This window comes from Saccoglossus kowalevskii, chromosome 3 (assembly GCF_978046115.1).
Source record: "Saccoglossus kowalevskii chromosome 3, keSacKowa6.1, whole genome shotgun sequence".
Taxonomy (NCBI): Eukaryota; Metazoa; Hemichordata; class Enteropneusta; family Harrimaniidae; genus Saccoglossus; species Saccoglossus kowalevskii.
In genome coordinates, this window is record NC_140643.1 from 8,698,028 (window position 1) to 8,725,937 (window position 27,910).

The following is a 27,910-nucleotide window of genomic DNA, read 5'->3' on the forward strand; positions in this document are numbered from 1 at the left end:
GACTTCCGGTGAATAAAAAAGATTTGTATTCTTACCCCCCCTAAAATTTTCTCCTCAAATTTAGATGTTAGATGGGGAGGGGTATAGTAGTGAAGGTAAGTGGAATTAAACAGACCCAAAATTCATTAACTTAGAGGGGAAACTGACAAGTGTAAATATTCAGGTGATACACTCAGTTGTAACAACGCACACTTTATTTAGAAAATAATTAAGAATAGCAAAATGAAAAAAATAAATGTAATGTAAGCAAGATTAGGTAAATATACTTTACATCTAGTAGTGCCACAACGATTACCCTGTATGAAACTCAATATATGACAATCAATTTGTCAATGAGTCATGGCTACACACTGCACTCTGTTTAAATCAAGTTTACAACTCTAATTCCAAAAGTTACCTGTTATAAAGATGCAAAAAATAGCAGAACAAACAAACCAACCCCAAAGAATGGCTTACATAATTGATATATTAAAGCTATTGTAGTGAGATTTGGGGATATAATGAAGCTGCAGATACAGAAAACAAGCATTTGAAATATTGATAATTGTTGCTTGGCTTGCCAAACAGTTTCATAATTCATGTTGTAGTGCAGTGCATGCTTGGTTTTTAGACCTTACATTTTGTGAGCTTAGCAGCAATGGTTGAAAATACTTGTAATGTTCACAGACCACGATGTATATCATCGCTACAGCTTTCAAGTATTGTTGGATAAAAAACCTGATGAAATTCTATTCATGTTTAGCTTTGCAGGGGTTTGGTATAATCAAAGTGTGGGTTATACAAGTAGATATTTACATAGTTTACGTCAGTGCTATTGACTTTTAAGACTGTTGTAACATTGATTCATTTGATCGCTTAAGTACATACAAACTATTTAACAATTTGGAACATGAATCTAATCTTTCAACAGATATGAAGCCTGCTTTGTGATTAGCACTGACTGTATTTAGAATCGCTGCTCACACAATGCTTATTGAGAAACGTAGGCATTCAAATACTCCCCTCAAAAAAAAAAAGAACCTAGCATCTTGAAGAGCAAGAATTACTGTAATTTATTTTTACCATTCAGTATTCATAACCCTTGACCTTGTATTACCCAAATGTTTTCTCTTTTATTGACTTGTACATTTTGGTCAATGACCCTCAGTACTTCTGAACAAAACTATATACCAGTATATATATATACTACATATTGAAAAAAGAAAACATAATGTAAATAAATGTAATGTAAGCAAGATGGCCAAGTAAATACAGACACTTTGCATAATTAAACACAATAGTGTAGACAATACACATAAATGTTTGACATGAATCTATCAAGAACACATGGGCACACAACTCTCTACATGGTGGCTGAGTTGACAAATCTGTTTACAAATGAATTGCAATAGTTACTAGTTATATAGTTGCACTAAATTACAGAACAAATGGCATGCATTTACACTATTTCATTTGATGTATATAAAAACTGTATATTGGAACTACAATGTATATTAATAAAAATGCAAAATAATATTTTTTTTAAATATGACATTTCCAGAAATATGTAGAAGATTAATTTTCAATTCAATTTCAAAGCAATCATTTACAATTCTTTTACCATTTATTTAAGATGGGCTTAAATTATCACAGTGGCATTCTAAATATTGTCAGTTTTCACTTTAATTTATTTTTGCTCACATGCAGGATTGTCACATTGAATAGTTCCCAGTCAGCCATCTTGGAATGTCACATTGAATGGTCACCAGTCGGCCTTCTTAGACTATCACATTGAATGGTCGCCAGTCAGCCATCTTGGACTATCACATTGAATGGTCACCAGTCGGACATCTCAGAATGTCACATTGAAAAGTAACCAGTTAGCCATCTTAGACTATCACATTGAATAGTCCCCAGTCAGCCATCTTGGAATGTCACATTGAATGGTCACCAGTCGGCCATCTTGGACTGTCACATTGAATGGTCACCAGTCGGCCATCTTGGACTGTCACATTGCATTGTCACCAGTCGACCATCTTAGACTATCACATTGAATAGTCCCCAGTCAGCCATCTTGGAATGTCACATTGAATGGTCACCAGTCGGCCATCTTGGAATGTCACATTGAATGGTCACCAGTCGACCATCTTGGACTGTCATATTGAATGGTCACCAGTCGGACATCTCAGACTGTCACATTGAAAAGTAACCAGTCAGCCGTCTTGGACTATCACATTGAAAAGTAATCAGGCAGCTATTTTTGACTGTCACATTGAATAGCACCAGTCGGCCATCTTGGACTGTCACATTGAATAACCTCCAGCCGTAAATTTTTATTCAGATCATTGTTTTCATGTGCATATATTTCCTACATGTACTACACTATACATTCATCTTGAGTACATTTCAACAGAGTATAAATAGTAAAATTATTATTCCACCTAATATCAAAGCAACCCAACCTAGGTTCCTACACCATTCAAGTGAATGAATGTGCGCTTGTATACATATAATATTATTTGTTATACATAATAGAGTACAATATACTATTTTGTTGCATATACCAACTTCAACTCCTTTATTTCAATATATTTTGCCCACTGCAAACATAAAATAATCTGAAATACATACCACTATACTACTACAATATATCCTAATTATGTACATAACTGTTTTTTGAGCGAAAAATAAAATCTATAACCAGACCCCAAAATAATTTTTGTTCATCCATATTTGTTCATGCTTTGTTCTAATTCTAATAGAGAATAACACTGCATGATGAAGTGGTAAAGGGCGACAGTCAATCAGAACAATAATTCATTTGGAAAATAAATACAATTATTATCAGTGGTACATACTTCTACATATATTAATTTCCGGGACTTGTCTGATTGCACCTGTACTGTATGTATGCATGTACTGTAAAATAACTAATTTTCACTGGGTTTAAATTTCGCTGATTTACCATTTCAGGCATATTCAATGGGTTTTAAATTCACGGTTTTATCATTTAGATAATGTGTTCTATGCTAAATTTTAAATATTCACTGGGTTTTCATTTAGCGCATTTTCCAGTCAGCAAAATAAGCATAATTAAAACCCAGTGAATAATTATCCCTTTTACAGTATGTACATCCAATGATCTTTAGCTCATGAAAATTTCAAACTTTTGATTGACTTCTAAGAATTTTTAAAATTTGTTGTGAACTATTTTAGTGATAAACTCACAAAAACTATCATAAAATCAGAGAAAACTTAGAAGAACTCATGTGTGCGAAGAGCAATGGAGGCATAATAAAAATTAATTAAAATTTTAGATTAGCCTTTTAAGCTTGGCAACTAATATTTGTTATTGTTTATTGATTGTTTATGCAAATCACAGAAAATAAATTTGATTGTACATCTGTGGTTTGCAGTTTAATTTATTCCAGAGTACCTCTGCAACAAGGTTCAATTAAATCTGATTTTAAGAGATAAAAAAATTGGCTAACAATAATTAGAAAATCATTATGCATGGTTTGCAACATTAAACTAATCATGTCCCACAGAGCATCTTTGAAATGTGACGATTATGCAATTAGTATGCTCAAACTTTAAATTCAAATGCACAGATTTTAATTCAAAATCAAAGAAAGCTTAGAAAGAACTCCCATGTGCTGAGAGTATTGGAGACACATTAAATATAATTCGAAATTACTTAGCTGAAAACTAATTATGCAAATCAGAAAATTAATATGACCAGATTTGAGTGTAAAACTAATGAGGTCTGCACAATGTAACAGAAAATCTATGTCTCCAAGTTTAATTGAAATGTGATTAGAACCAAAAAATTATGAATTATTATGCTTATTAGGGAATTAATATGAACAGATTTTTACCCCAAACTAATTAGGTTTGTACATTGTCCTAGAGCAAAGTTTCATTGAAATGGAATAATTAGTACCGTGAAAACTCCAAAATTTCGACCCCTCTAAAAATTCGATCGCCTATTTATTTGCCGGGTTTCGGTGTTTTATTTACCTCCAAATTTTCGACTCCACTAAAAATTGCCGACTCATTCTTATTCGAAAATTGCGACCAGTTTTAGTTTTCCCCCAAACGAAAAAAAAAACGATGTGAGCGTTCAAACGGGACCTTCCTCAAAGGCATGAATCCGGGTTTCTGATTGACTGAGAGATTTTTATTTTATTGGTAACGAAAATATATTCTAAATAAACGAAGTTTCAAATAAAAACGAACACAAAAATCTCGGCATGCTGCGTTTCTGAATTGTTGATTATTACTGTACTCAGTAGTGATTATAGTAATGTACACAAAATAAATTTGTTGAATGGTTATGAAATACAAATAAAAGTCAACTTAGTTTCATCGTAAGCGAATGATTCCGGTCTCGCATAAACGTTTGATGCTGTAGGATATCCGCCATGTTCTCTTAGGTCAAATAGCTAATTAACCAATCAAAAAGCTGGATGATGCCAACGTGTTCAAATTACCATAGCTTATTTAAATATGTTAATGTTATTGAACGCAATGCGGAAGAAATTGATGTTGTAGTACGATATTTTGGCTTGGATTTTGATGCGAAAACGGCATGATTTTTTTTAAATAAAAAAATTAGTTGTTTTTAAAAAATAAACTGGTCATCTGAAGAATAATTTAACATTGTTCACAGTGATAACAGCTCATTCTCGAAAGGAAGCTTACCCGCTCACACTAGTCACGATAAAAATCATACACGTGTACTCTTGAATAGACAGACGTCAATGACTACGGTAAAACTTAGACTCTATTTTAGCCGGCAGGATTGATTGAAATGTCCGAAAAATGACGCCAAAATACACCTTAAAAGTCCCATTTTATTTTCTTAAATCCCATTTTATTTTTTAATCCAAGGGCGAATTTACGGCAGAATTTGGTCCCTCAAATAAGGGACACGTGAGCTTTGATTCTAACCGGATACATTGCACTGGGTCGGGGAGATCGTTTGCTAAACTTCCATGTATCTTTTGTCCAATGGGTACCTGTACTTCGAACATTCGCAAGTTTTCCTAGGTAGTGCGAGACAGCTTTGTCTTTTGACCTATTAGTTTTGTGCTGACCTCTTCTCCGCGTCTTGATGTTTTGTTTTGCTTGTCATAATACTCACTGATTGATGACTTTGTTTTATGATTTGATTTTGAGTTACAACTCGGCCACGACCTTTGCTTTTACCGTGAAACATGAGGAAGTTTACGTCAATTGACGGACATTGCATTTTTTAAAAACTAATGAAGCACACTGTCTATCATCCCCATTTTTTTTTGCTGATTTCTATTCTGAAAAATTCGACCGTCCGAAAATGCACCTTAATTTTGACTCTAAAAACACGTCACATTTCTAACACCAATTATTTAAAACCGGTCGAAATTTTGGAGTTTTTACGGTACTTTAGATATCAGTGTGAAAGCTTAAAATTGGTTAATTATGCAAATTAGGTAATTAATATGTACAGATTTTAACCCACAATTATTCAGGTCTGTCTATTGTCCTACAGCATCCATGTACATTCATTGATATGTGATGTATAGTACCTGAGATATCAGTGTGAAAGTTGGTTAATTATGCAAATTAGGTGATTAATATGCACAGATATTTACCGGAAACTAATTGGGTCTGCATAATTCTAGATTCATTGAAATGTGATGATTAGTACTTTAGATATCAGTAGAAAAGCTGAAAATTAATTATGCAAATTAGGTAATTAATATGCACAATTATTTACCCTAAAACTAATCAGGACTCTGCATAGTCCTAAAGGATCTATGTACCAAGTTTCATTGAAATGCGATGATTAGTACTTGAGATACCCGTGGAAAAGCGGAAAATTAACTAATTATGCAAATTAGGTGATTAATATGCACAAATATTTATCGAAAACAATCAATCTCTGCATAGTCCTTGAATATGTAAGTACCAAGTTTCATTGAAATGTAATGCTAACTACTTATATCAAATGCTGAAAATTAATTAATTATGCAAATTAGGTAATTAATATGTACTGATATTACCATAAAAACTATCAGGTCTGTGCAGTGTCGTATGACATCTATGTACCAAGTTTCATTGAAATGTGATGATTAGTACTTGAGATATCAGTGGAAAAACCGAAAATTGACTAATCATTATGCAAATTAGGTAATTAGTATCCACGGATTATTACCAAAAACTAATCAAAACCTAGCATTAGTTCAGAGCATCTATGTACCAAGTTTCATCAAAATCCAATGAGTGGTTGTTTAGATATCAGTGGAACAGTCATGGAACCACTAAAAAATAGATAATTATCATGCAAATTAGGTAATTAATATGCACAGATGTTTACCAAAAATTAATCAAATCTTCGCATATGTTCAGAGCATATATTTACCAAGTTTCATCAAAATCCAATGAGTGGTTCTTTAGATATCAGTGGAACAGTCATAGAACAGCTAAAAATTAGCTAATTATCATGCAAATTAGGTAATTAACGAGCATGGATTTTTACCAAAACCTAATCAAATCTGCGCATTGGCCCAGAGCATCTATGCACCAAGTTTCATCAAAAACCGATGTATGGTTCTTGAGATAGCAGTGGAACAGTCGGACACACATACACACACACACACATACACACATACACACATACACACATACACACACACATACAGACACACTAACTGCAAAGACTCCCATTTTGTGCTTCGCACATGGGAGTCAATTAAACAGGTCTGTGCATTGTTCCATATCATCTATGTAACAAATTTCATTGAAATGTGATGATTAGTATTTGAGATATCAGTAGAAAGGTAAAAACCTGACTAATTATTATTCAAATTAGGTAGTAATTATTACGTAGAGATCTAATCAGGTTCGAGTACCACGTTCGATTGATATCTGACCAACAGTTCTTGAGATACTGGTGGATAGACATACCGGTACATACAAACACACAGACAGGGTAATTGCAAACACCCATTTTCAATAAAAATTCACAAGAATCCACACTCAATGTTTTCAAGTAATACAGTCAAACATTTAACACAGTTTGTTCTAAATTGCAGAGACTGTGTATATATTATTCAGAGTGCAGCGATATACTATGCAGTCCAAGAAAATATTGAATTGAAGTTTTTTTTGCAGATATCTTCAAAACCTAATCAAAAGATTTTCCATACTCGTGTATAGAATTTATAAGCTACCTTTCACAGAATTTTTTGTAATAAATACTTTTTCAATCCCAAAGCAGTTGGTACCAAAAATGGGTCACATTATGTCAGGAGGATTCCAGAATAAATTACTATAAAAGAGGCAGTGGCGCGAAATAAAAGTACACATGAGTCAAAGGTCACAGGAGTGCAGAGGCATGGGGGATGGAAATCAAGTTGAAGCCTGATTGTAAAAAGGCCAGTAAGGTCATCACTGATCCATGTTAGAGATGATGTGACCCAAAATACTTTTTTAATATCCCTCTGGCTACTTTTCAAGACCTGGCTTCTTGCTCTTGTCCTAGTGCAGTAAGCAGCACACCCATAGGCGTTCTCTTCAATCCAAATGATTCTGCTCCATAACTCACTTTGTTCTTAATATTTCGAAGTCTGAATGAAGCATGCAGGAAAATAACTGAAAAAAAAAAAAAAAAAACCATGGTAGTCAAATGAATATTATATCATACCAGCATTTTAATTGCTTGAATTTATTGCTCTGACTGGGTGAAAACATGTGTTTTAATTATGTCAGCTGTGGGTTTGCTTGGTGATATACCATAGTTTTTCGAGTTGAAAAGAAGACCCAAAATGTGAATAACACATTGCAGGAGTAAATCTCAGTAACAACTGAAATTGACAAGTACTGAGAAATAATTTTTAAACTCAAAGTTGCTGTAGACATAGGAAGTAAAGTAAGCAAATAACACCGAATAAACGGCAAGGTAAAGACTATGTCTAATTATAGTAAATACGTACTGCGTGCGTGACTCGAACCGGCGCTCGCGTACGGCACCTAATCGCCTAGCTACACGCCACTACACGTCTTCCCCTCGGCCACCGGGCATCCCCAAAAAAGGATGCTTAATAACCGAGCTTATTACGTGCAGAGAACGTGAAACCCGTCCACGCGATACGCGCCACACAGCATGGCCAGAATGCGGCAAAGGCCTTCAGATCTGGCTGTAGTAGGATGGTGAAAGTAATGGTACAGCATTTTAACAGTGAATAAGTACTGAGAAATAATTTTTAAACTCAAAGTTGCTGTAGACATAGGAAGTAAAGTAAGCAAATAACACCGAATAAACGGCAAGGTAAAGACTATGTCTAATTATAGTAAATACGTACTGCGTGCGTGACTCGAACCGGCGCTCGCGTACGGCACCTAATCGCCTAGCTACACGCCACTACACGTCTTCCCCTCGGCCTCGGGTTTCACGTTCTCTGCACGTAATAAGCTCGGTTATTAAGCATCCTTTTTTGGGGATGCCCGGTGGCCGAGGGGAAGACGTGTAGTGGCGTGTAGCTAGGCGATTAGGTGCCGTACGCGAGCGCCGGTTCGAGTCACGCACGCAGTACGTATTTACTATAATTAGACATAGTCTTTACCTTGCCGTTTATTCGGTGTTATTTGCTGAAATTGACAAAATTGTTCTTTTTGAGCTACATACATAAAATATAATGAGCAAGTGACCTTTGTGTATTTTTCGTGTAAATTTTACAGAATTATGCAAACTGCAAAAAAGTTATTGCCATCTGCAGTAGCCCAAAAGTTTTGTTGTTTCTCAAAGTGTAATCAGCAGACACTCACCACCCTCAGGTAATAAGACAGATGTGTGTCATGTTTTTATAAGATTTATCATTGAACAATTGCTTTGCACTGATTGCACTATTTCATGTTTTGAAATAGGGAGGGTGCCACACAAGTGAACACTGATGAAATAAAGACAAACACCCACATGTATCTTTCATACAAAAAGTTCCAGAATGTCTGACAAAAGTCAAATTAATGATAAATTATTATTTTACTTTAGCTAATTATATATTCATATATATATAGAGTACAAAACATTGACATCATTCAAAACGATGTACTTCTCACAAATCTCAGTCGGTTCCTGAATTGTTTTTACACTTTTCTTAAAGTTCAAAGTCATGAGATTTCATTTCAGTTGAAAATGGTGATTTGTGAAAAAACACGAAGTACAGTAATTAGTATGTCTGACTATCTTCACCTAAGCTTCAAACAATGAAACGAAAACGGAGCAAGCATAGCAAGCATAAAAACTTAAAGTACATACCCCCCTACCCGCTACAAACTGTGCTCAATTGGCCTAATAATATAGGCATGTCCAAGATACGATGATTGACATATAGAACACTGATCACGTTTTTAACACCATTCATAGTGAATATTTTCCCAACATTAATATAACTAAATCTTAATAGTTATAGCTATATTATTAATAAATATATCAAAGTTTCTATGGCAACAATAGGCTCACTACTGTGTGCTGTTCGTGACCTGATGAGTGAAAAGTTACCTGCTAATGGCAATGCTATGCCCCATATGAATACCAGCAGTCCTCCAAACACATAAACAATGAAGTAACCAATGGCCAATATTGCAAGTACACATATCAATGGATGAGCTTGTTTAAAATTCTTCATTTGTCGTTTATTCTCTGTGGCCATAATAAATCCCATGAAGGCTGCTATTACAGCTACAATACCAATCAACATTTTGACTGGATGTAAACAGCTGTAAAAGAAATAAAAAAGCTGTAAAATTAGTGTACATTTTGAAATCTGAACAAACAACATATGGAAACTATTACCAGTATATATGGAAATGCTGCCAGGGGCAGGTAATGAATACAATGAATGTTACTGGGTTGGGTAAGGTAGCACAATACAGGATACAATAGTTACAAATATTAGGGTGTAAAATATCAGTTTTGTTGCAAATGCAAATTTCTCAGACAAAATGAACTACATGTAATTAGTATAGAACAGTCTGTGCTGAAATCTGCAGAAATTTTGTACTCTTCCCACTGCTGGTGAAATCAAGTTTCTGCAATGTTTTTACAAATATCTGCAACTCTGTGACAACAAGTAAATGAGAAATTTTCCAAAATCAGTTGGTAAAATAACAAAAATATTTTTGTTTTTTTAATAGTGTCTTATTACATGATGACTCCCATAATCAACAGCTCCTGCAATCTAGATTGGTGGTGACAAGATCTTGTCATAGATAACAGAAATCTACAGCATTGTGTGAGCTTGTGAGTTTGCGACTGAGTGAATCAATCGGCAAGGGTATAATACCTATGTTACAAACATCCAGTTTATTTTACATGGTTGCTGTTCCATAAAGGCTTATTTCCAAGAGTAAGGAGTATGATTTTCAATATGCATTGTGATGTTTACTGTTGAAAAAATAGTGTCTGATGACTTTCTTGTAACAATAATAAGAATTGTTATCAGAGTAATACTTGCATTTAAGTAGAGGGGTATAAAATATTATGTGAGTGTATAAATGGTGAATTACCACAAAACAAACAAGAGACTTACATCTCTAGCAGATGCCCTCTTGCAACACTGATGATTGTCACCAGTCAGGTGTTCAGTGCAAGATGCAATGATTGACAAGATGAATATTATTCAACCAATCAGCATTGAGGTCAAAATTGGAGTTGTCATAAACAATGGTCTCAATAGCTTATTAGAAGTTACATCGAAAGTTAAATTTTGCATGCCTGCATTTTACAATATTCTTGGTAATTATTTGAAGATGGCCACGCAAGACTGTGTTAAAGGTGCACTAAAGATACTAGGCTATGCATCGTTTTGAGACTACCAACAAGAGAATGCGATATGTACGCTTCTGGTTGCAATGCTTTTCGAGTGTGTCTACAGGTAATGATAAGTACCCCAGGTACCTAACATTCTAAAATATGCCTTTCTGCCTGGACTACAATTTTTTTCTATATCTGATGCATATACACTTGCAAATGCATTCCTGCATCTTTGCCAATAAACGGTTGTGATCGTCTCTTTTGTACGCAGTCACTTGCCCACCATTCTTGGCCATCTTGTAAACTTATATGCATGTATATATGCTACCGGTATGTAACAAATCCTATATGTAAATTACGCTACCAGGTAATTTGTGAGGTCACTAAAATGCTCATTAATATTAATAGCAAGGGAACACTTACAAGGGATGTAAGTCTCCAGCTATCATGGTAACCCAGCCATTTTTACACTCGCATAATATTTTATTTTATTAAAAAAAACACACTACTGCACTAAAGCAAATAAGAGACTGTATGCTGTACGCAAGTCTAGGGGGTATTTAAATTAGGCCAGATTATTAAACTAGGATGCCTTGTTTGTTCTTGAAGGTCATGTATAATGTAGGCATGTTTGACCTAAGATCAGTTTTACAAGGGATAAAGCATTTTCAAAAGGTACAAAGTGAAAAAAGCGGGAAACTAAAAACAGGATATCTACTTTTTTAATAAATCATATTTTTATCTAAACAGCATCATTTTAACACATTTTATGTTTTTAATTATTTCACATAACTGCGAACTTTAAAACTGTATCCACTCATCATAATTTTTTTCAAGCATTTCTTTTTCTTACCAGCTTATATGTCATTGTCCTGATGAAAACATTGTTATCATGGCGCGTCCTCCATTAATTATAAATGACGTCTGCCAAAACATTTGAACAACCAGCTACTTACCCAACGATTAAAAACATAACCACTGTAACAAGAAAATAATTTGTCTGGTAGTATAGAAGATTGTTGACAACCCTATTATTCCATCTCATTAGATCGTTAAAAGCAGGTGTCTGAAACCGAGCAGATTCACCCAAAAAGTCTTTGAAAGCACGAAGCGGTGGGACTTGAATATCATCCATGTTTCCTTTTAACCTTTGACCTTAATACCCTTTAAGTTTATACTATACTATACTATGTAATGCTTATTTAACAATATCTATAATCATGCGTCTCTCTAGCTATGTATTACCTTTGTCAACAAATGACCCGCATTTGCGGCACTGCAACAAAGATTAATTTGTTTAGCATATTTCTATACCTCTGTGCATAAAATAGAAAATCGCCATTGTACAGACCACCTAGGCGAACGTTGGTAGATACGAAACAAAGATGGCGGAGGAACCGTAAGTTTGCATTTTTATTTTCCGGTAATGGGTCAATTACTTGATATCTTGTCACCCTATGACCTTCTATAATAACTATACTAATTATCATTATTTATTAGAAACAATCTCAGATCATGATCGTTTTATAAAAAAATAGTAACTCTGGATTTTTCACTATATTGTATTTAAATAAACACGTGGGGGTAATGCGTATGACAAATATGCTAGGGACAGTCAGGGTCAATGTACGGTTATTCGGTCTGCAAGCTGTGTATCACTATCAGGCGACAGGTCGTACGACACACCCGCTCTTTGACCAGGAAATCACTAGATCTGGTATGAACCTGTTGAACATCTGATCGCGTTTGAGAACACTCGTTTTACTATCCTTCGCGGCGAAAGCCGAAAATTGACTGTATGAGTCGAAGAAAAAGGTACATATTACGTCGGTGCTAATTGTGAATGCGCCATGACCTAAAATAGAAATTCATTGTTGGTATTTGCAATAATGTACACGTCGTCGTTTCAGACTCATTGCTTCTCAGTTTGACGGAAATATATTTATGTCTGCTTTCATTCAACAATTTCAAACTTGCATGTATACATGTACACTATTTTAGATCGTTTGAACTGAAAAGACAAACAACATATTGTGTCACCTGCATAGTTACTATCACACCATAGATCAGATGTCAGTTTTATTAGATTTCGCAATTTATGGGTAGAAACAAATCATATACATAAACTCTAACTCTATCAGTGATTCTGGAACATGTTGTTCTGTTACATGCAACTATATTTATCAGTCTTCTATCATTTTAAATAGTTTGCCAATTGAATTGACATATACATGTACGTAATTTATTTACGTTACTTTGTCTACAAAATAAATTCCAGGTGAAAATAAAGTATTTCACTGCCTTTTGACATATTTTAAATAATTCCCACTGAAATGTTGTTTTTGATATGAGCATCTTGGAATGTGCACTCACACCATATTTTTAGAGTAAGTTAGTTTCAGTCATCCTGCAATCATCTGCTACTCATTGCGACAAGGATTCTGTGATTTTTTTTACGTCTACTGAGAACAAGAACAGTACACAGGGTCGACAGTTTTACGTTCCCTCAAACTAGACGTCATATTCTCAACATTTTTTTTTTTTTTAAACTGCAGCAGACCATGGGAGTCAAACCCAAAACTACATCCCTTAGAGATATGGTAAATTGTCATGGTAACGACACTTGCCTGAGTAAATAACAAGTCAATTCACTCAAGCAATCATACTGTCACACAGCAGAGAAAACAATTTTATTGATTATTTTATCATAGTTTTATCACTGTGGGCCAATCAGAATTTCACATTCATGAAACTGTCATATTACCCACAATCAATGATTTATAATATAGAGGATCTCCAATTCGTGACTTCGTAATATTGGATTTATTAATGCAGTAATTTAAAAAGTACTACACAAATTTAATAAAGTTGATATCACACGGTCACAAATTGGAAATTTTAATTACCCGATGTATTCATTTCACAGCTTTTTGTCTTAATAAATAAATCCAAAAGATAAACATTTTAGATCACAACTATTTGCATGCAAAACTGCCATCATCAAATACAATTACTGACAATATAGTCAACTGACCGCCAAATGATTTTGCTGATTTTTTTGGAAATCAATATATTTGCTGTTTTAGGGAACATTGGTAACATTTCTACCAATAGACTTTTATTCATTTAATAAAAAACAATTCCCAAGCACTACTATTTTTAGTTGGGAGAAATGACAATGTCTGTATTTGCAATTAACAGCTAAACACACATTGATGAATGGCTGAGATTACCAGTACATAGCAAAAATATTATTTAGTATATTCTAAAAGGATTTAAAAAAATATACTGCCAAGTTGTCAATTGACTTGTCGCAACCAATCAAATCATTGAATTTTGGGAGTGGGATATCAAAAATATCCAATTCGCTATATCATATGGAACAGGCATACATTGTACATTGGGAAAATGGTATGTAACTTTCATGACCATGTACAGTGACATGTGACAATCTTTGTGTGTATTCAGACATATTCACAGAATGCAGTAGACCATAAAAAAGGTCTATTTTGCATAATCAGAAATGAGCAAGATTATCGCTGAATTAAAATACGCAACATGCATGCCTGGTGAAAAAGTATGAACACTATCAAAGATGATCTGAGATGAACAGTAGTCAGTTATTTCACATATTCCTCATTTGCATTAGTATTTTTTAGAACTGTATGTTTCCAGATTTTGGGATCATCTCGCAATTTCTTTGAATTTCCTTTAATTCTTGTAAGATCTTAATCACATATTACATACTTGCATACCCTTGACTTGTACATCCTTGTTATAATCTAATTCTGATTAGTATATGTATATTTTATACATACAGTGAACCATCTTCAATTTGTTTCCCTTCAGAATGGCAGTGGACTCTAACAGAGTTGACATTGAATGGCCTGGACGATGGAATCATATTCGTAAATTTCTAGAGCGGACTGGGCCATTTGCACATCCAGACTTTGAACCAAATCCTGAGGTAAAAATATGGATATTTTCTGCAATTGTGTATTCTCCTAAATATAACTTGAGAGGGCAGTTATTTCTAATGAAGTTTATTAACAAATGTTGAACACACATTTTTCATAGATGATTGCTTCACAATTTCTTATTTGCAGTAGTACTTGTGTTTTGTTTCAGATGTTAACTTTTTTATTGGAGACCTGTCGTATATTGGTTGTCGGTGCTGGCGGCTTGGGATGTGAATTATTGAAAAATCTTGTAAGCATACTGTAACTCTTGTTTGTTTCACCAATTGTTCACTCTTTATTATCATCCATCACATCAACAAACACATCTTATTTACTTTATTAATAGCGTATAGTGTCATGTAAATTGCAGAGAGGTGTCTATGGTCAAAATAAGTAATATTTCAAAAATTAAATTGCAATTTTTGGTTTGTATGTGCTTCTATTCAAGATCCATTTTCAATATAACAAATACGGTGTGTGTGTTGATGTGATAGTTTGTAATATGATTCCTCCAAAAAAATTACATCAATGAATAACTTAAAATTCTTGTGTTTGTTTGTTTGTTTGTTTTGTATATCACCAATTTTTTCAATATCAATGTCAAATTTTGACACTTTTCACAATATTTTTTGCAGATCCAGCCAGAATTCGATCAGGTCCAAATGGTTCAAAATTATGAAAAAAAAAAAATGCATGTATGCACCACATTTTGGGTTAAACATTTTGATATCTTTAATCTGTTGTGCTTAATAGTTTTGTACTGAGGGTTGGTGGCGGAATGTGAAGCCACTTGACCACAAGAACCACCGGTTACACATCTATTCATTCAAATGTAAACTAATGTAGGTGAGGCAAGCTGAAGGTGGCTGGAATAGTGGTCAACCTGACAACCTCTGTATTTACTTCCTTCACAACTACCATGTATCCTATAGATTGATGAAGTGTGTTTAATTTCAGGCTCTGAGTGGTTTTCGACAAATTGATGTCATTGACATGGACACAATAGATGTTTCCAATCTTAATAGACAGTTCTTATTTAGGTAAGGTGATGTCCATCTAAGACACAGAGACTGCAATGTCCACCCAGGAAATCATACTGTACCCATGCCATTGCCCAAAACATCTATTTATATTGAATACTTATGATTACCCAATATTGCCTATTATATATATTATTATATATCATATTTTTGTGTTCTAGTATATTTTATTTATTACCTCGTCTTGTAGACTGCAAACCTACCTTCAATTAAGCATCAACTCATGTGTGTTTTTTATCATTTATAGAAGTAAAGATGTTGGTAAATCTAAGGCTGAAGTTGCTGCAAAATTTATAAATAACAGAGTACCAGGCTGTAATGTCACACCGTATCTTTTTATTTTGAAATTATAAAATAGCATTCTCCATTTAAGCAACATTACATTAGCACAGGTCATACTGGAATTGCGGGTTTAAACACTTAATGTACTGAAATGTAATTGTACAAGTGAAGTGAATATAAGGGCCCTCTATTGTCATTACGACTTTGAGGTACATCAGGGGACTATGAACTATTCACATGTTTTTAATTACTAACAAAGATAAATTACACAAACATTTTATGCTGACCCAACCATGAAATCAAAGTATCCCATTCAGATTTCATGTAGTGAAGAAACTTTCTACTTTGCATGTCTTGAGTTCAATTAATTGTAGTATAATTCTTAATAACTGTCATAGTTGAGAGATGCAACTACCTTGTCAGCGTAATATAGATTACCAGCTAATCTGTATTACATATGTTTAGGTGGAAGAACTAAATGCATACTCAGGAATTTATGATTTGTCATTTCCTTGACTAATGCTTGTAGTCATTTTCAAAAAATTCAGGATTGTGATGGTTCATATTACAGACGTGAGTATAGTCTTCAGAAAATCTATGTAAAGTATTTTGTCATTACCATAGAAACATCATGTGTACAGTATTGCTCTATTAGACGCATATCTCCAATAAAAGCACTTACATACATACATGTATGATTTGATTAATGGATACATGTACTGAATAATTACTTATTTTGACTATAGAAATACAAATACATGTTATTTATTTGAGATTATGTGCTTATAATAGAACAGATACATTCACATGTGTAGCACCAATTCACTGAGTGAGATATTAGCTGAGTTTATCAGTCATTGTTTGATGTAGTCTTAAACGGGGACAAACTGTAAAATGACTAATTTTAATTGGGTTTAAATTTCGCTCATTTACCATTTCAGGCATATTCAGTGGGTTTTAAATTCACGGTTTTTATAATTTAAATACGGTGTTCTATGCTAAATTTTACATATTCACTGGGTTTTAATTTAGTGCATTTTCCAGTCGGCGAAATAAGCAAAATTAAAACCCAGTATGTTTATGACTTGTGTTCTGTGTAAACAAGAACCACACATAAAGGGTGCTAATCCTGCTCTGCTCTGAACGAGCCGAGCCAAATGCAAAATTGTTGGGTGGAGCAATAATTTGGCTCCAATTAAATGCTGTCATGTAAACCTAGCAAATGTCATTGACAGTGATGGTGTTTTTGCTTATTTTGCTCATTATAGTAGCATTTATACATATATTGTTGACATGTGCCATTCTTTTGTTTCAGAATTCCATATTGTTATATGTGGGTTAGACTCTATAGTAGCAAGGAGGTGGCTGAATGGAATGTTGGTAAGACTACACCACTACAACATACAATACATTCAATCTGTTTTTGTTGACACAAAGCATATTATATGTATTGATTGACTTCTGAGAATGTGAAATGCGATTCATTACATAGTTATACAGCTTGTTCATATGATAGTTATCTAGAAATATTTATCAGTCTACCAAATTGGATTTACTCAAAAAGCTATTTAATGTATATGCACATGTAAACAAAACAGCGCATTGTTGTATACTGAATCATTAAATAAAATATTACTTGCTTTGACCATAGACAATAAAATACACATAAAATAAAGTCGGGTCAATAAATTTGTGTAATTAGCAATAAAAACAATGTAGCATATACAATTCATGTTCATAACTGTCCACCAGTCAATCATCATTGATCTGTTAGCCCTCATGTGAAATAACACCTGGAGTAATTAAATAAGAATTGTACAAATACAGTCTATTCTTGTGATAGCATTAACACCTTTAATTATTTGTCTGATTAGCACCCAGGGTACTCTTCTCAAATAATCCAAGTCAGGCAATCCCTATCAAAAAATACCATTTTTGTTCACAAGATGTCAGATTAAAGGGAATATTACGTCTTTTTTTTTTTAAATAAAATTGCGAAATGAATTGCAACATCATTTTTGATTTCAGCACTTTTACAATGACGAAACAGAAATGGTCACAAAAAATATACACGTTTTATTACAATATTCTTGTATATATGTTGGAGTTGATTTAAAAAAACACAGCTTGATTTAAAAAAAAAAGGGGTGATTAGCAATTTTTAAAAGCTAAACTGAAAGTGAATAGAAGTATTCACTGTCATTAACAGGTCATTGTTGAAACATAATTTACTCATTCATATTTATTCACGGCAGTCAATATCCACACTGTAATTGGATTATTAGTATTCAGAAAAGTCAAACAATGTTGAAAGACAAGGTTTATGTGACCCAAGAAATAAAAATTCCTGAAAAGTTGGGGGTGGGGCAACTTAGTCGAGCATGGATGCAAAATCAAGCAAGTACATATATATGTTCTCTATTATAATTGATGTTTCAAGTATCTTTATTTTTCAGCTTAGTCTAGTTAATTATGAAGATGGGATTTTAGATCAATCCAGTATTATTCCGTTAATTGACGGTGGTACTGAAGGATTCAAAGGCAGTGCCAGAGTCATACTGCCCGGTCTCACAGCATGCATTGAGTGTACACTAGATCTCTACCCACCACAGGTACGTGTAAGTTATGTTCTCTAAGATTTCAACAATTCAATGATCACATCAAACTAAGGTAGAGATCATTCATGTGTTCAGTTTGTGTTGTCAATCAACAAAATGTTGACAGTGTAAAGCTTATTTGTTTAAATTTATTATTACATATTTGCACACTTTAAATGTTATTGATTTCACTGTTTTACTCACATAGTTTTTCTGTTTGTGAAAGTGTCCCAAATCTGTCAACCTGTGTCTGTGTACTGTATCTATTTTCTTTCAAAACTGATATACTTTAACTTTTCATTGTTATGCCAGGTATACTCACTTTGGTGACTGGATTTGAACATCTTGAGTCCATCTTACACTGAGGTGTTTGGAATCCTGTCTCTTAATGAGGAGAAAGGGACAACTATATATACATGTTACTCTGTAACATTGATGACCAGTGCTGATATCTATTTGTAGTAGTGTATATGTTGATGTACATTTCATAAAATGGAATAGAAACATGTATAATACTAGTAAAAAAACTGATTGCTTTCAATTTGCATGGCTGTGACTTTCTTCATGTCTTTTATCACTACAGGTGGTGTTTCCAATGTGTACTATTGCACATACACCAAGGTTACCAGAACATTGCATAGAATACGCTAAGGTATTAGTTTGGCCTCAAGAACATCCATTTGGAGGTAAGACGTATCAAATTTGATTTGTTATAAATGTTGTAGATCAGTTGTGTATCCATTCTTAGCATAACATATACTATGAACACATAGGGTGCTGGCTATGCACCTGTCAGTGTGTTACAGCAGGTGTCAAAATAAACTGATCATGCAAACCGATATCTCCCTATCAATGTCCCTTCAAACATTTCTATATCCCTAGCAAAGTTGCCAGCAGTGTTTGATTTGACCTAAATGGTTGAAAACTTATTTGCATATCAAAAGTTCCACCACCTTTGATAGGGTACTCAAATCTGAAATGACTTGTGTATATTCAGTGTTCAATGTTCTTAGGATTCAATTATTCATGATTTTTGTATTTTATGTTTTCAATTCTTTTGCCCAAAATGACTATTTTGAATTCAAATTCTTACATCCTATTTTTTGCAAATGGATTTTTCCATTCGTGTGTTTGAAATCAAGTAGTTTTCAATCTTGTTTGCAATCCAGTTTCCTGCGATGTCCTGGCAAAGCTCACATATGGGTCTATTGTCTTGTATTTTGTGATTAAACATTGTGTCATTTCAGAGAATATTCCCATTGATGGTGATGATCCGGCACATATACAGTGGATATTTGACAAAGCATTAGAAAGAGCTAAACATTATAACATACAGGGGGTGACATACAGGCTGACTCAGGGTAAGAATTAACCCTTTGTGTTTTGTTTAATTTCTGCATTTTAAGCTTTGAAAGGATTCTATCATGTAACCCAGCATTATCAGTTACCATGGCTACAGTGAACCAAGTTCTTCAGTATTAACTATAGTGATATTTGATGTTGCAGGTGTAGTGAAACATATTATCCCCGCTGTTGCATCTACAAATGCAGTCATTGCTGCAGCATGTGTAACTGAAGCATTTAAACTAGCAACCAGGTGAGTAACTATGACAACAAACAGTTTATAGGTTGCATGCTCTCTTCAGTTGTTAAACCAACTGAAAGCAGTTAGGTCCAAAAAAAATACTTGTGACAGTGATTTTTGACTCCCGTGTGCGAAGCACAAAAGGGAGTCTTTGCAGTTACCCTGTCTGTATGTATGTATGTATGTATGTATGTATGTATGTATGTCACTTTTTTTGTTCCACCGTTATCTCAAGAACCACTAATCAAATTTTGGTGAAATTTGGTACATAGATGCTCTGGGATAATGCGCAGAGCTGATTAGGTTTTGGTAAAAATCTATGAATATTAATTACCTAATTTGCATGATAATTAGCTGATTTTTAGCTGTTCCAAGACTGTTCCACTGATATCTGAAGAACCACTCATTGGATTTTAATGAAACTTGGCACATGGATTCTCTGAACTAGTGCGTAGATTTGATTAGTTTTGGGTAAAAATCTGTTAATATTATTAATTACCTAATTTACATAATGATTAATCAATTTTCGGCTTTTCCACTGATATCTCAAGTACTAATCATAACATTTCAATAAAACATAGATGTCATATGACACTGCACAGACCTGATAGTTTTTAGGGTAATATCAGTACATATTAATTACCTAATTTGTATAATTAATTAATTTTCAGGTTTTGATATTTCCAGTAATAATGATTACGTTTCAATGAAACTTGGTACATAGTTACTTGAGGACTGTGCAGAGACCTAATTAGTTTTGGGTAAATATTTGTGCATATTAATCACCTTATTAGCATAATTAGTTAATTTTCAGCTTTTCACCTGATATGTCAAGTACTAATCATCACATTTCAATGAGACTTGCGACATATATATTCTAGGACTACGCAGAGACCTGATTAATTTGCATAATTAGTTAATTTTTTGCTGTTCTATGGCTGTTGCACTGATGTCTAAAAACCACTCATTGGATTTCAACGAAACTTTTCAAGAGTACCTGTCACATTTCAATGAACCTAGGACTATACACCATATTAGTTTTTGGTAAATATTTATGCTTCTTAATCACCTAATTAACATAATTAATTAATACTGTATATCTCAAGTATTGATCATCACATTTGAATAAAACTTGGTACATAAATGGTCTTGGACAATAGACAGCCTGATTAATTTTGGGTTAAAATCTGTTCATATTAATTCTCTAATTAGCATAATAATGAATATTTTTTTGGTTCTAATCACATTTCAATGAAACTTGGTACATTGTGCAGACCTTATTAGTTTTACACTTAAATCTGTTCGTTACCTTATTTGCATAATTAATTTTCTGCGTTTCCATCAACATCTCAAGTTCAAGTAATTTTGAATTAATTTTTAACGTGTCTCCAATACTCAGTATCTCAGCACACGGGAGTTCTTTCTAAGCTTTCTTTGATTTGTAATTTTTGTAAACCTTTTATTTATCTCACCAGTTGTTGTATGCCTCTTAATAATTACATGGTGTTCAATGATATTGATGGTCTTTATACATATACATTTGAAGCTGAAAGAAAGGTGAGTGTAACTGCCTAGAGAAGACAGTGAAATTAAATATTTATCTACACTGTGAGTGGTTGTTTAGATGTCACTGTCTGATTGCTGATACTTATTCCTGAATAAGTTGACTATAAGACAAAAATAACCTGCAAGCATGCTGTGATGAAAATGACAGTATCATTAACATTTGTTCTATTTGTCAACAGGAAGACTGTATTTCTTGTAGTCAAGTTCCCCAGACACTTACCTTTGATGAAGACACTACACTGCAAGAATTACTAAGTTACCTTATTGAAAACTCATCCATGTAAGTTATGAAGTCTATCCTGCTTTTAGTGTCCAAAATGAGAAGCATTTACTGATCCGCCGCAGATTTTCGTTGGCCAATTTGTTTCAGACTTAGTACAAATCCAACAGATGATGTCAAACATCTACACATTTTTGTTTTGATTCTATCAGATATGGCCAACTGGTGGCCATTTTAGATGAGATGATATGATATGATGGTTTATTACCCATATTATTTGTGCAAAATACAATTCTGAAATAGGAAAACTAGACCCAACTACTTAAACAGGTCTACAGTTGGTTTTGCGATGATATGATGAAAATACAAATTAAGTGCAAGCAGCATTGTTATTTTGTTTTGATAACTGATGTAAGATGGTATTTATTTTTGACTTCCATGTGCGAAGCAGTTAGTGTGTCTGTTTGTTTGTATGTATGTATGTATGTATGTATGTATGTATGTATGTATGTATGTATGTATGTATGTATGTGTGTGTTTGTGTGTTTGTGTGTCTGTCTGTTCCACTGCTATCTCAAGAACCATACATTGGTTTTTGATGAAACTTGGTGCATAGATGCTCTGGGCCAATGCGCAGATTTGATTAGTTTTTGGTAAAAATCTGTGCGTGTTAATTACCTAATTTGCATAATAATTAGCTAATTGTTAGCTGTTCTAAAGAACCACTCATTGGATTTTGATGAAACTTGGTACATAGTTGCTCTGAACTAATGCGCAGATGTGATAAGTTTCTGATAAAAATCTGTGCATATTAATTATCCAATTTGCATAATTAGTCAATTTGTCACTGATATCCCAAGTACTAAACATCACATTTCAATAAAACTAGGTACCTAGATGTCATAGGCCACTGAACAGACCTGATGGTTTTTAGGGTAATATATTAATTACCTAATTTTCATAATTAATTTTCAGCTTTTGATATTTTAAGTAGTAAGCATTACATTTCAGTGAAACTTGGTACATAGATACTCAAAGACTATGCAGAGATTGGTTGTTTTGGGATAAATATTTGTGCATATTAATCACCTAATTTGCATAATTAGCTAATTTTCAGCTTTTCCACAGATATCTCAAGTACTAATCATCATATTTCAATGAAACTGGGTACATAGATCTTCTAGGACTATGCAGAGACCTGATTAGGTATAGGGTAAATAATTGTGCATATTAATTACCTAATTTGCATAATTAATTTTCAGCTTTTCCACTGATATCTCAAGTACTAATCATCACATTTCAACGAATCTAGAACTATGCAGAGACCCAATTAGTGTCAGTAAATATTTATGCATATTAATCACCTAATTTGCATAATTAACCTATTTTCAACTTTCACACTGATATCTCAAGTACTAATCATCACGTTCAAATGAAACGTTGTACATGGATGCTGTAGGGCAATAGACAGACCTAATTAATTGTGGGTAAAAATCTGTACATATTAATTACCTTACCAATTTTAGGCTATCACACTGATATCTAAAGTACAAATTATTCCATTTCTATGAAACTTAGTACAAAGATGCTCTAGGACAATGTACAAACCTGATTAGTTTGGGGTTAAAATCTGTTGATATTAATTCCCTAATTAGCATTATAATTCATAATTTTGTGGTTCTAATCACATTTCAATAAAACTTGGTACAGAGATGATTTGTTACATTGCGCAGACCTCATTAGTTTTACACTCAAATCTGTTTATATTAATTTTCTGATTTGCATAATTAGTTTTCAGCTTTTCCATCAAGTATAAGTAATTTCGAATTATTTTTAATGTGTCTCTAATACTATCAGCACCTGGGAGTTCTTTCTAAGCTTTCTTTGATTTTCACTGCTACCTGTTTCTGTGGCTCACATTTACTGTGTCAAACCTTAAGATTAATCTCAGTGACTCTGATTTACAAAATACCAGTGGCATTAACATTATTGATAACAGTTTACAATGTCTCATCTAGGAATCAAAAGCTTTATTATCTGGCATGTTGCCTGCAGGAGAGTGGTTACTAGCTTCCGTCCGTCAGTCTATTGTTCGTCTGTATGTTTGTACATCCATAGTCATATCAGGAGTACATAAAAACATTCACACTGTGTTATATTGAAAACATTGCACACTAGATCTGATCAACATATGTCATGACCATATGTGGTCATGTGACCCCATTAAAATTCCTAACTTATTATATGTGAGGACGATTGCAGGTAGATGTTCAACCAATGCAGTACTTTATTTAGTATCATCTGCTGTGATATAGTGGTTACAAGTGTCCATAGTTATAACTAAAAAAATTGTCTTACAGTATTGGCTGAATGTTCAACTACACACCCATTGAGATATGCATATTCTTAACTGTATAAAATCACTTTAAAATAGCTCAAAACAACAATCTAATGTGCATATACTCAACACAAATCACTTTACAAAGTCATGCCAGGTTGCTATGGGGATCTGGCTACAGACTAATCTGGAAGTCATAAATCCAAAATGTTGTTTATGTGTGGCATTATTTCTCTCTGCAGTCAGCTGAAAGCACCCGGCATTACTACCACCATAGATGGTAAACATAGAACACTTTACATGCAAACTGTGGAATCAATAGAAAAAAGAACTAAAGTCAATTTGACCAAGAAACTTAAAGGTAAGTTGGTCAGATCAATCAGGCTGTTGCATTCAGGAAAGGTGTAGTAGAGGCGTGTACAATGAATACTAACTTGTACTTTGTTTTGGTAATGTATTCTGCTTTACATCTCTATTAAAATACCACACATTTGCCCATTGTAGAATATTTGTGAAATATTAACATTTCTTGGTCATACAGCAGAACACAAATGTATATAAATTCATTAAATTCCATGTCAGGTAAATTTTTTTCTTTTCTGATTTATTGTTACAGAACTGGGTTTGATTGAAGGACAGGAATTGATTGTTGCAGATCCTACCACGCCTTCATCTCTTGTTGTCAATTTACATTATAATCAAAACTCCAAAATGGAAGGATAGTTAATGACATATTGTCTTTACCAGATCCTGTCTTCAGTTTGATATTTAAAGAAAAGCATTATGTTAAGACATCCATAGGTGGCGCTGAGTTAATGCACTTGTCATGTGACCTGTCATGTGACCATATGAAACATAACTATGCAGAAACCGAGTTGAGACTATTTGAAAGTGATCTTGGTGTGAGTGATTCATTTTTAGAATCTGTAAAGTCAGATAAAAGTCATCAGTTAATTTGACTTCAGACTCATTCCTTCACAATGAAACTAATAATCTTCATAAATTTCAGCAATGCTATTCTGTTTATGCATCTCTTTTGAAATATTACTTACTAGTAAATATAATGGTTATGATTTATTGATCAGTATGCCACCAATAGCTGAACTTTAGTACCAAACCACGATATGTTGCATCATGCAACAAGCAATTACAATTTGATGAGGGATTAGTAGAGGGGAGGCAAGGGGGGTAGCTGGTACGGTTTTACGGGAAATAAAAAGGGCTTTTTACAATTTACAACGAAAAAAAAGACGTTTTTACAGTTTACAGTTTTAAAAAAGGAACATTGAATGGTCCGAAGAGCTCTCAGACTCAAATTCTCCGCCATTGCTGCGCCACGCACGCGCATATTACCCTCGTAATGCTCTTCATTCGGTTAGAGGGCCTTTTACGTCTTGACATTCAATTTTGTAGTGAATTGTGTCATCTAGTCGTTTTACAGTTTCTATAATGTAGTTTCCCTGGATTATTCTTTACGATTTTTTTTATTTGGATGTAAATTCTTGTACGTACCGAGAAAAATGACATATTTTTACAGTGTACGAAAAAAATATTTGATCGATTACGTTGTACGTCTAGCCTGTGATTACAGAAATACGGAATTTATTTTTTCAATTTACGTAGTACGAACAAAAAAATATTGCAATTACGTTGAACGAAAATAACCCTTGCCCCCCCCCCCCCCTCATTAGTAGGTATCACTAATCTTACTGATAAGGTGTCATGTATGGAATGATTTTTATTATACTGAACAATATTTTCAAATATCATAAGCTCAAACTACTACTGTCTACATTGTGTGAATCTTTACATATTAAATGTATTGTAATGTATTGCTTTAAATAGTGCATGTACCTCTTTAAATAGTGCATGTACTTCTTTAAATAGTGCAATGTATCTCTTTAAATAGTGCATGTACTTCTTTAAATAGTGCAATGTATCTCTTTAAATAGTGCATGTACTTCTTTAAATATTGCAATGTATCTCTTTAAATAGTGCATGTACCTCTTTAAATAGTGCAATGTATCTCTTTAAATAGTGCATGTACCTCTTTAAATAGTGCATGTATCTCTTTAAATAGTGTATGTATCTCTTTATTAACTGCATTTTTTAAGCTTTTATACTAATGATGGTTACAACTCTCATTCAATACTGAATTGATCAAGAATTTTTAAAGTGACTATCGATAGCTGTAACTATCGATCTTTTTTTTCTGCGATTGATAAAACATTTTCTGTATCATTAGTGTCGATTTGACAACGACCATTGCCATAATATAGACACTTGTACATTGAAAAACTTGCAAGTGAATAGAGATGGCCATTTTTTTTTCTAGTTCTCTAGAAGGCTCCACCTATTGAAATCCTTGGATGAAATCAAGGATTGCAGTACAAGATGACAACTTTTCGGAACCCCTACAAAATACGTTGCTATCTTGAGTGGCTAAGCGTTTATCTGACGGCCTCTGACTTTATGTATCATTTTTCATAAGAGTGTGCATCATGTTTTTTTACAGTCCTACGATATGGCTATTACTTGACCCTTAGTTTCCCACATAGCATTTTATGCATATGCAATTGTGCTTAAAACTATATTTTGGTAAGATTTAGTCTTAATTTTGATAAGTCGCTTTTATGTATGCCTCATTAAGTTACATGCATCGTTAAATAATTTATGCATCAAAATCAAAGTTATTTTTTATGAATTACTGCTCTGCTGCATACATATTATTTAAATAAGATTATGTCTTGTTACAAGATTTTAGTGGAGACATCACAATATGCATACATATCAAATACACTGTGCATTCAATTGTGGTTATTGATATCTCATTTAGAAGACTGCTTTATTAGCGATTATTCATTTTGTGCATAAAATGCAGAATGTTTTATAGTTGATGAAATTTGTTGTAAGTAAATATTTATTTGATACTTGTTTGTGATTTATTAAAAGTATGTGTTTAACTGTGTATATATGGGTTCAAATAAGTAGATACTAGTTTCCTCTATTTAAAAACAACATATCAGACATCCAAAACACATTCAAATACAACCTTTCTGCCTTCCTGTATTCACAGGCAACTGTCCATCTTCAAATTGAAACAAGTCCGGGATTTGTATGGATCTGTACACTCGCATACCGGTATATAATAAAATAATGAAAATATTAGCATGCATGAAGATTACATTTCTCAGTCGTGGGTTCAAGACACATTCGATGCAATCCACTTCCACAGTACTCTACAATAGTATGTTTGCTATTAACATCAAATGTCGAATATTACATTAGTTTCCCTACCTTGAGCCCAAGTTAAATAATTACATAGCCAGTTGAGTACTGAATTCAGACATGCAGCTTAAAATTCATGGTGCAGAAAACCCAATACCCCTGTTACAACACACCAATGTGTCAATGGTCTCGATGTCTAAGTACCTGGTAATGTCATCTAGTTTATAGTGTAAACTTTTAAAACACATTAAGCAGAAGAAACAAATTCTGCAGTCTTTCTAATTTAAAGTTTAATGCGGATATGATAGGTCATTGATT

The 27,910-nt window shown here is 33.5% G+C and overlaps 2 protein-coding genes across 5 annotated transcripts; one reads left to right on the top strand and one right to left on the bottom strand.

Moving 5' to 3' along the window:
* Positions 1-176: 176 nt before the first annotated feature.
* Positions 177-11,927, bottom strand: LOC100373159 (PRA1 family protein 3-like). The gene is made up of 3 exons (XM_002732483.4): positions 11,734-11,927; positions 9,524-9,741; positions 177-7,617 (listed from the first exon to the last, which is right to left on the bottom strand). Exons 1-3 carry the CDS (start codon positions 11,910-11,912, stop codon positions 7,478-7,480), a joined length of 537 nt encoding a protein of 178 aa, XP_002732529.2. The 5' UTR covers positions 11,913-11,927; the 3' UTR covers positions 177-7,477.
* A 197-nt stretch (positions 11,928-12,124) lies between these two features.
* Positions 12,125-27,332, top strand: LOC100373014 (NEDD8-activating enzyme E1 catalytic subunit-like). 4 transcript variants are annotated; one of them, XM_085496725.1, is made up of 15 exons: positions 12,125-12,176; positions 14,627-14,744; positions 14,906-14,986; positions 15,694-15,776; positions 16,024-16,104; positions 16,588-16,631; positions 17,374-17,438; positions 18,515-18,676; positions 19,239-19,341; positions 19,903-20,016; positions 20,162-20,252; positions 21,716-21,797; positions 21,986-22,086; positions 24,607-24,725; positions 24,981-27,332. In XM_085496725.1, exons 1-15 carry the CDS (start codon positions 12,163-12,165, stop codon positions 25,085-25,087), a joined length of 1,365 nt encoding a protein of 454 aa, XP_085352851.1. In that variant the 5' UTR covers positions 12,125-12,162; the 3' UTR covers positions 25,088-27,332. The 4 variants fall into 4 exon arrangements, with proteins under 4 accessions (XP_085352851.1, XP_085352850.1, XP_006813743.2 ...); XM_085496724.1 differs by lacking the exon at positions 12,125-12,176 and adding an exon at positions 12,443-12,592; XM_006813680.3 differs by lacking the exon at positions 12,125-12,176 and adding an exon at positions 12,443-12,592 and having other exon boundaries at positions 18,515-18,670.
* Positions 27,333-27,910: the final 578 nt, after the last annotated feature.